General features: G+C 31.6%; 1 protein-coding gene across 1 annotated transcript; it reads left to right on the top strand.

Moving 5' to 3' along the window:
* Positions 1–3,973: 3,973 nt before the first annotated feature.
* Positions 3,974–9,825, top strand: LOC108911302 (the record flags this gene model as incomplete). Its single annotated transcript, XM_018716207.1, has 2 exons — positions 3,974–4,197; positions 9,699–9,825. Coding segments are annotated over exons 1-2 (351 nt in total), but the record flags the coding sequence as incomplete, so codon positions are not given.
* Positions 9,826–10,351: the final 526 nt, after the last annotated feature.

The following is a 10,351-nucleotide window of genomic DNA, read 5'->3' as shown; positions in this document are numbered from 1 at the left end:
CATGTTTGACGCGGCCTTCGGAAACACCCCGCATACTTCATAACATTTTTAAAACGTCCCCCTTATGGCGCCTAAAATTATTTTCTATCCGTATGGCATATGAGTAATATTATCACTATTGGGCCGCCCTGTATGAATATCCCTAGTAAAGGAAAAAAAAACTTTAAATATGCAGGTATTGAATGTTGCGAATAATGATTAAAAAAGTAAATGGTTTTTAACATTTTATTTAAAAAAAATCTTCAATATTCTTATTTAACTAACTAGGAATGTTACATACGTATCATTAATAAAATAATATATTTTAAAATATCAAATGCAACTGTTATCGGATTAATTATTATTCACCCTATTGAATACAACAGTTTTTGGTGCCACGGTGTACATTTCCAAACAACACTCCCAGTCCGAAACATATCTAATTATTTGTGGTGGGGCGCGAGAGAACGAGAGCGACCCAACTAGTGGGGACTTTAAGATGCCCATCACTGTACCAAATTCGAATCGGGTATTATATACTAGTGAAAAACTATTTCAAGAGTAAGACTATAACATTGTTTTCCTATTTTTGCCCATTTCTAAATGTACTTGCTGCATCACTTGCGATGATTGTAGATGGAAATACGTAACTAATTTTAGGTAAACTGATTTTAGGAACTATTTTATTAAAAATTCGACTCCATAGGCTTAATCAATACATTAAAGCTTAAAAATTACTTATCCTTATATCTTAAATTTTACCGATTTATAATGTACAGCCAAAACGTTGATAGATACAAAAAATCTGATATCGATGTCCCGTTCTCTTTTTTTGAGTTTACTTCGCTGGTACCAAAAGATCTTGGCTAACTTGATTAGTTTTAGATATACAGTTTTTTTTTTAAAATGACCCATTTACATTAACCTCTCTATCTCCGTTGTCATTCATTTTAGAAGAAAAAAGTGTGCACATTATTTGTTCTATTTTTTATTAGGAACCCAGTTGCGTACTCAGATTTTTTACAAATCGCACAGTTTTTCCGGTATTACATAAACATAGGTTTTTTTAAATAGAACACCCTGTATTTGTCCATCCCGTTGAATAGCATTTTTTTAACTTTTCAGCCATATATAATAATAGATACTTTTTATTTGCCTAAATGAAGAAAAATGTATAGATATTTTTTCAGTTGCCCATGAGATTTATTTAGTATTGGTCTCCTCGTTTCCTATTATTATTTTTATATTAAGCACCTAACTTAGACTAAAAAATTACAAGAAAAAATGAATTAGATTATCCATTTAACTTTACTTAATAGGTTTAATTATAGGTACACTTATAAATCTAAACATAAACTAAACAAAAATAACAACTATAAAATGAGAGAAACAACAATAAAACAAAAATGACATAACAAAGTCACAGCAAGTGCTCGAATTGTCGGCCATTTTCGTTGATACATAACTGACAACGTTTGGCAATTGAGCGGGTAACATTGTAAATGTGGATATTTGATACCCGCTGAATATAGTTTTCAAAATGTTCCCTTAGCTCCTTGACATTATTAGCTCTATACTTATAAATTCTGTCTTTAAGATCCCCCCCAAAAATAAAAGTCTATAGGGGTTAGGTCTGGTGATCTAGGCGGCCACCGTTTGGTCCGTACGTACCGATCCAATTGTCCCCGAAATTATGATTTAATAATTCTCTAACTATGTGGGAATTATGTGGAGGCGCACCATCATGCTGAAAGAACATGTGATATCGTTGAGCTAGTGGCATATCGTCCAGCGGTTCAATAATATTTTCTTGTAAAATTCTCACATATCTCTGAGCGTTAAGGTTTTCATCGTATATTTCGTGAGCTAACTCTATTGTGGAAGAGAGCTACCCATGCATGAAAACCAAACTGTCCTTGCTGAATTCTGGCCACAGTTTGGTGAGGATTCACATCTGACCAATAACGCGCATTATGCCGGTTGAATATACCTGCGCTGCTTATAAAAGCCTCGTCGGTCCAAATAACATTTTGAAAAAAATTAAGGTCTACATGAGTTTGCTGCAAAAACCATTGGCAGAAAATGACACGTCTCTCTTCATCTCCTGGATGCAAATGGTCGACTTTTTTTATAGTACTTATACTTTATAGTTACTTATACTTTTATATACTTTATAGTATTGAACTTGTGTTTTTTTAAAATTCTCAATGCTTTAATTTACCAATTCCTATCGTTCTTTGAATTTCTCTGCTGGATACATTGGGATTTGCGACAACAAAAGCTAAAGTATTGATTTCATCATTTTCTCTATTCTGTATATTATAAGATTTAGCTCTCGGTTTTTGAAAAGAACCAAACTCACACAAGTTATCATAGAGTCGGCTAAAAATTATCTTTTCTGGCTGATGGCGGTCTGGGTATCTCTCCAAATATAAGTTTAAAGCTGTGTCACTATTTTTTTCACTTTTAATGTAACACTCCAACATGTGAACTTTGTAAAGATTTTCGTACACCATTTCTATACCTTTCAAAATTGAAAAAAAATAATAGACGTTTAACAAGCTTTCAATCAGTCAAAAATAAACTAACTGTAAATATTAAACAACAAAAGACGAATAAGTAAATAACATGGCCAACTGAAAAAATATCTATACATTTTTGCATTTTTCTTCATTTAGGAAAATAAAAAGTATCTATTATTATATATGGCTGAAAAGATAAAAAAAATGTTATTCAACGGGATGGCTAAATACAGGGTGTTCTATTTAAAAAAACCTAAACCTATGTTTATGTAATATCGGAAAAACTGTGCAATTTGTAAAAAATCTGAGTACGCCACTGGCTTCCTAATAAAAAATAGAACTAATAATGTGCACACTTTTTTCTTCTAAATTGAATGACAACGGAGATAGAGAGGTTTTGAATTAAGCTATGTAACTAAATATATTATAAAACAAATTTAAACCGATTTTTCAAGAATCATGTATTATGGTATAATTATCGCAGCAAGTAAGTACAACTAACAGGCTACTACACAGCAAAAATCATTGAAATTGTGCTCCCAAAACAATTTACATGATTATTCCGGTTTTTAGTGGGCCACACTGTAATTATATTGTTTCGAGTAAGTAAATAGGGTGTTTTCTAAGTCTACAGTATAACTGAAGGAGATCTTTCCTTGACTATTTTGAATCCAAATAATCTTAAAGAACAAGGAACATAAAGTCTCTGGTTTTCAAGATACACAGGATTGATTCAAATAGAAGGAAAGGAAAAAATTCGCAGAAACCGTATATCCAAAATCATGATTTTAGACTTTGGTTGATAAATCTTAGTTTAAAATGATCCAGGAAACAACTTTGTGAAATTATGTCAACTATTTGGAAAACAACCTGTCTATTTGATAATGCATACGCCTCTATATCTCAAAAATTACATATAGGTATTATATACTACAATAGACCAATATTTTTAATGCAGACCAATCGTTCAGTTCATTAGTTCTAGACGAATCGATACAAATGCGACTACTGCAGTTTGATGCATAGATCATTTAAATATATTGAATTGGTTAGATATCGATTCCTTTGCATGTTTTGGAACATTAAAGAAGGAAACGCTATAGTTTTATATTATTAATATTTGCAGGTTTGTAAAAATAATCGTATGAATCTATTTTTAAAATCAAATGCAGCAATTTAGATTTGACCCTTTGTTTGATACCAATTTGAAATAATAGTTCAAATAACAATTATATTTTTAACAAAATTAAATTATCTTGACGTGCGTCCTCTGATAGAATCTCTCTGATTATTTTCTCTGCGTGTAAATATTTATTTAAAGTGAATTTTCCATAACAGATAATTTCTCTAACCCTTCCGTGACATAAACATCGATTATAGCTGTAGAACTGAGGGTACGAATCGTGTAACCCCATAAATCAGATCCAACTAATCGGAAAAAAAGTAGGAACAAACGTTCTTTTGTTCACCAGATGTCCAATCCAGCCACGCCAAGACTGAGCGTGCGCGGCGGGGCCGTGGTGCTGAGGGGTGTAACGCTGTTCTTGGCTGCCGCCAAGAACCACAGGGCCTGCACGATCCACGCCAATAGTAAACAAGGCAAGGGCAAAGCAGGCAAGGGCATGACTGATAAGGACATGTGCAAGTGCTCGCCCAAACTGCTGGAGTTGGCCAGAAGAGACAACTTGTTTACGAGGTAGATGACAGTTAGTTTGGCACCACTCTTTTGCTCAGCACGTAGCTCTGAAGTTTGGCTTTATTTTTTTTTTGTTATAAGGATATGACTTTGTATAGATTCATTGTACCTGTGTTTTATTTGATGAAAGATATTTTAATCAAGATGTTTAGATAAATTAAAGAGATTAGGCAGATAGTTTAGCTTCACCAACTGCTTTTAAATATTTTTGACGACCTTTTGATTATATTGTGAAGATTCAACTTCCTGGAAAAATTGTACGTTAGCATAGTTAAGAACTAGGATGTCCTTTTAAAATATATTTGAAATACATAACTAGAATCTACTTTTTTGTATATAGTGACCTTCTAGACGTATTTGTTGAACCAATTATGATGATGTAGTTAGTAAATTGTGGCTTGCTGCTAGCTTCTTAGAAATTATTTTTCCAAAAATCACTTTCAGAATTTTTTAATTAAGGATTTGGCTACGTAGTTTCAAACATCGTCATTTAAGCTCCAGTCTATCAAATTTGATCAATGTATAAAGCACTATAATTCTAATTTACAGGCCTAAAATTTTATATTTATTTTAAGTTTCAATTTACAAATCTAGGAAACACTTCAAATGCCTGAAAATGACAAACTTAACTTTTTATTGATTGCTTTTATAAATGGTCGTAATTGTTAAAAGTAAAAGTATAAATGGGATCTGCATTTATCCATTTCTATAATGAGCAGTGTCAATAATTAACTAATTTTCATATCCAATATCCAATGTTTCCAGTTTCCATGATTCTTAAACTGAAAGAGAAGGTACATACTGCTTTATAAATTGATGAACGTTGTTTTTTTTTGTAAAAAAACCCTAATTTTCCAAAATTCGTTTTTAAAAAATAGCAAAGGCCACGGAATACCATCTGAATCATTGTAATTGGTTCAAAAATATATTTATATTGTCATCATACAAAAATAATCATACCAATAGTATGGGATATTGGTTTTTAAAAGGCACCCTGTGTATCTAAATTTAATTATGTTCTTATTTCTTTTCTTAGACTAAATGTCCTTTTTGAAAATACAAAAATGTTGGTATAAATAGAATGACTGTTTAATGATACAATTTAAACTTGCTGTTAAAATTGTTCAGGTAATCTGAGAATAAAACATTAAAGACGGGAAGAATCTTTGGAATCAAAAGGTTGAAGGTTTCAGCTTATTTGTTAAAAAAATATAGATATTTCTATATTCCTATCAAAACTGACGTGACTTTGACCAATAACAAGTCAAGTTCAGCGATTTTATGATACCTGATTTTATTACTTAGTTTTTAAATAAGCCGAACACTTTTTATTTTATAGGACTTCCAGTTCAAATCAGTATATTTTGAATTTTATTACTTCAAAGTATGAGGATGTAAATAAGGCAAAATTCTAGTTCATTTGGAAAGGGTTTTTTATAGTTTTTTTTTGCAGTAGCGTACACATAATTTTAACAAGGGGGTGGGGGAGGGGTGGTAAGTTAAAACGAAAAAATTAATTTAACATAAGAAAGCGATGTAAGAAACCTATGGAATTAATTGTTAAAGGTTTCTACTGTCAATCCCCTCCTCCTTTTTCTACGTTACCATTGACATCCATACTCCTTTTCATGTTTCTAGAAAAATGTATCTGTAGTCGAGTATATACAGGGCCTTCATAAATGTTTACAAGCCATGTGGGCCGTCGAGCTTAGGCAACCCAACATTGCACGATTGGTACTGGTAACGAAAATTCCCTAAATCTTGACGTCACTACACTGGAAAAAAATCGGCGTGAGTGAAAGCAATAAAGGTTCGGAGTGTATCCATTGAGTGAAATTATTGAGTACAATTCACTCAATATTAATTTTTCTCGTGAAAAATTGTACCAAGCACAGCCGGTGAAACTGAATGTTGTGTTTTATTGTAACCTTGTTCTTATAATTTTAATAATTTTTAATGGCCGACATGAAGGAAATAAAATTACTGTTCCAATAAAAATTACTGATCACCTGGCTTGTAATCATTTATGAAGGCCCTGTAGAACCCTGAACTTGATGTACATTTAAAGTTTAAATAACTTGGAATTTGTCGATATTATAATAGCATAGAGATAACTACTTAGTATCAAAAGAAGTATCAGTATTTTATTACATAATGAATAGAAAATTAAAAGTCGATATAACCCGAAACGTTGAGAAAAGTAAAAGTGATTTATTATCTTCGATTTTAAATAACATATTACAAAAAGCAATCATCGATTGGGTCTTTGGAGTAAGCGTGGTATTTTTAGTTTCATTATCGCTGCCAAACAGGTGAAGTGGTGATGAATGGGAATATTGACCCCATTGTATGCGGGAACCTAGAGAGTGTAAGAAAAATAGTTTATTTTGTGCTAATATGACGTCACACAATCGATAGAACAAGTGTAAAATTTTGGCAACAAAGTGACTGTTCTGTCTTAGACTAATTACAAAAAAAAACTTTAATTAACATATTCTGTAAAGAACATTCTTTTTACTAATGAATATCATGTCAAAGCTTTTCTCGATAGGTTCTAATCAAAAAACAAAGAAAAGGTCTTCCCTACATCGGGTGTAAGTTTAACAAGATTCGTTCGTTAAAATAAGGAAAATAGAAGGAAAAAAATTATATTCTTATATTTCTATGAATATATTAAATTTTCATATTTCAATAATATGCAGGGTGTAATTTTGAGTGGGGGTCATATTTATACAGAGGCTACCTTTGATCTTTACAAACGCGTATCAATAGTTTACTTTTTCAAATTCCGTAACGAAAACTTAATTTTTCTAAATCTTTTTTCATACCCCGACGCTGAATAAGCTAGTATAACCTCAACGGTGTCCTTAAGTCGCTGTGCATGCATAATTGGGAACTGGGCATTGTTGTCAAATTTCATATTTAAAAAAAAGGTTATTAAAACCATCACTCACCGTTGTGGGTATTTGACAGGAGCCCTGTCATCCCACAAAAACGAAAATTTAATTCTTTTAAGTCAGATAAACTATAAAACAGTACCTACTTAACAAGTAATCTAGCAGACAACTCGAGCAGTAATCAATAATGATAAATGAAATACACAAAAATAAATACTCGTAATCTGTTGACTCACCTGATTTTATAACATGATACTTGAAATTTTGTGGCTAATTTTGATACCAGGATCTTCTTCCACGGCGTTTAAAATTTCTGATTCCTAATTTCTCATTCTCTGAATATGTTCCCTTCCAACACTAGCGTATTAGCTCCCTTAATGCCTTAAATATTGAACCAATCTTACAAACATTTTCTTATTCGGTACTTATAAATCGGGATAATTTATCTAATATCGTCTTCTTTGCTCCTGACAAAAAGTAAATTCTAACCTTTCTTGATTCGTATGCATGCTTTTTCAGAATATCATGCAAACAACTTTAAAATTAAAACAACATTACACTGTACCGTCACTAAACACTGAAATAAATAAGTATACAGGGTGTTAATGAATTTGTCAAATATTTTTGCCACATGTTCATTATGTTAAAGTGAGGTAATTTAATATGTTTAGCGTAGATTCGCTGGCGAAGTGGCTGAATACGAAAAAGAGAGGAAATATACCGTATTTCTGTATATCCTTATTTTAATTATCCTAAATCTACTGTACGTAGTGCTAGTAGTATAGTTCAGGTAAACTATGTCAGTGTCAGAGATCAATGATCATTGACACTGAAATTCACAAATTAAATATATACACTGCTTAAAAAATATAGTGACACATAATTGTTTGTGAAAACGATTTTAAAAAAATATTTCATATCAGTCAGATTAGTATTTTTATTTATTTTTTATGTTCGTTTTTTAAAACAGCAAAAATAATTATTTTAAATCATAAATTTGTTTTATACAGGGTGATTCAGAACTTATTCAAAAAAAAATTCTGGATGTACAGGGGACCTATACAAATACAATTTTGTAAAGAAAAAATCAAAAAGGGCAGTTCGAAATTGATTAAAAATACACCTCTGCACGGCACTGGAAACTGGTCCACTGTAAAACCTGACCTCGCACAATGCGACCGGCATGGCGGTGTGATAAAAAACGGACAAACACTTTCACAAGGAAAGAAATAAATATAATTTTATAGCACCTATTTTATATCGGCAAATTCAAATGCTTTTGCCTTTATTAATTATTAATAAAATTAATTTGTGTTTTTAAATAATAAAATCATTTGACATACCCGATGTTACAACAACAATGGTTCAAAATTTTATCCACTAAGGTGTAAACACATTTGGGTCCGTCTTACTCGCTTTCTACGAACTAACACAAATAATGTCTTGCTTCACCATAACACAAATGCTTCACCATAATACAAATGTTGTCTTGCTTCATCATAAATTAAAACGATATCCATAAATTCTTGAGTTGCTATACACGCAAACCATTTTTGAAACTAACTACTAAAAAAACTGTTGTAAACACCACAGATAACAGGTAAAAACTACCGCAACGACGGATTTCAGTATTAGGAGTCACATGGCTCTCCACGCGTAATGCGAATGACGCTAGAGACTACAGTTGTCCAGCTATGTAGTGGGTGAATGTACTATAACTTCAATATTTTTTTTCTCGGAAACTATAAGGATTTTACAAATTTTTTTTTACATTATTAACTCCATTTTTCATGCCGCATCTATTCCAAAATTTTTTTGGATAAGTTGTGAATCACCCTGTATACAAGTAGTAACGTATCTACATACCAATATTGGTTAATATTTAATAAATTACGTGAAAATTATTAATTTTTTTAAAACATTTTTTTAATGTTCTGCGCTTCGTCCACATTAACATCAAAAACATTTGTGACTTGAAAATAACACGTCATGTTTTCACTAAATCCTTTCATTAGTTCCGCTTTTTAACGGCTTATTAAAAAATATAAATTTACAGTATTATTTAATATTTAAAAAATCATGTGAAAATATTTAATTTTAGAAACGATATAATGTTTTTTTAACGTTCGGCGCTTCGACCACAGTGATATCAAAAAAATATGGTAATTTGAAAATGACACGTTGCTAAGTTTTACAAAAGCAATCTGTGTTTTAAATTATTTTTGATTGTCATTTTCCACAATGTAGGTTACCCCGATTTACGCAGCCCAGTAGCGGCGTATACAAGAATCAAAGCTGTTTAAGCTGATCAATCACTTAAATTTACACCCTGTATACTCATCTGGAGATTTACTTCTTTGACGTATTTATATTATTAGATTCCATATTTTATAGCTGCTTAGTAATAAAGATTGCAAGGAATTAGGTGTGAGGTGTGAGTAGTATTATTTCAGGGTTTGATAAAACTGAAACGCGAAAAATCTTGCGGTAACCATTTCCAAAATGTAACAAAGTTATTTCTTGAGGCGTATCGAACGATTCCCATTTAGAACATGCCTGAATTACATCCGTCGTTTGAATCCCACTTATGTTATTAATTTTTAGAAACGAAGTCGAGGCGCTCTATAAGATTTACAAGAAATTAATAACTTTCAACAAAACTACCTCAAAGGGGAATGCGACACAAAATTCCGGCTCATCCGTTATTGGAAAACCTACAACAGTGTCGGAGGTAAGCAATATTTTACTCATTGTGCCTGTGTCTATACATTCGATGCATAGAAGGTCGACAAATCCATTCAAATAAGATACTTAACTAATTGTAAGGGATTATTGTTTTGAAACATATTATGTTGCAAAACGTAGCGAGGCCAGGTCTTTTGTGTAAAGAAAAATAATAATTCAGAGGTGCATATTACAAATTTGGGTTACGTAAATTTACTATTTTCTGAATATAGAAGCAAAAATACGCTAGAATATCTGCAACGAATGCATATTCTCACATCTTGAATATTGTCCTGTTGAAATATCCATTACTAGTCCAGGAGAATTATACATTGGCGTGGCTGTTGCTTGACGTAGTTTAGATATTAGTAAAATCGGTCGAAAATAATATAAACAATGAAAATATAAGGTTGCGCCAAGAAAAAAAGTTGTGCTATTTGCAGAAAAAAATAAAAACTGCAAAAATACTCAAAAATCACGTGTTTTTTCTCACATTAGAATATTTCGGAGACTACTTCGATTTGAATTTTGAA

Source organism: Anoplophora glabripennis, unplaced genomic scaffold (genome assembly GCF_000390285.2).
Source record: "Anoplophora glabripennis isolate ALB-LARVAE unplaced genomic scaffold, Agla_2.0 scaffold519, whole genome shotgun sequence".
In the NCBI taxonomy this organism is placed as follows: domain Eukaryota; kingdom Metazoa; phylum Arthropoda; class Insecta; order Coleoptera; family Cerambycidae; genus Anoplophora; species Anoplophora glabripennis.
The sequence above is the reverse complement of the archived record's forward strand: the minus strand, read 5'-3'. Positions and strand labels throughout refer to the sequence as shown.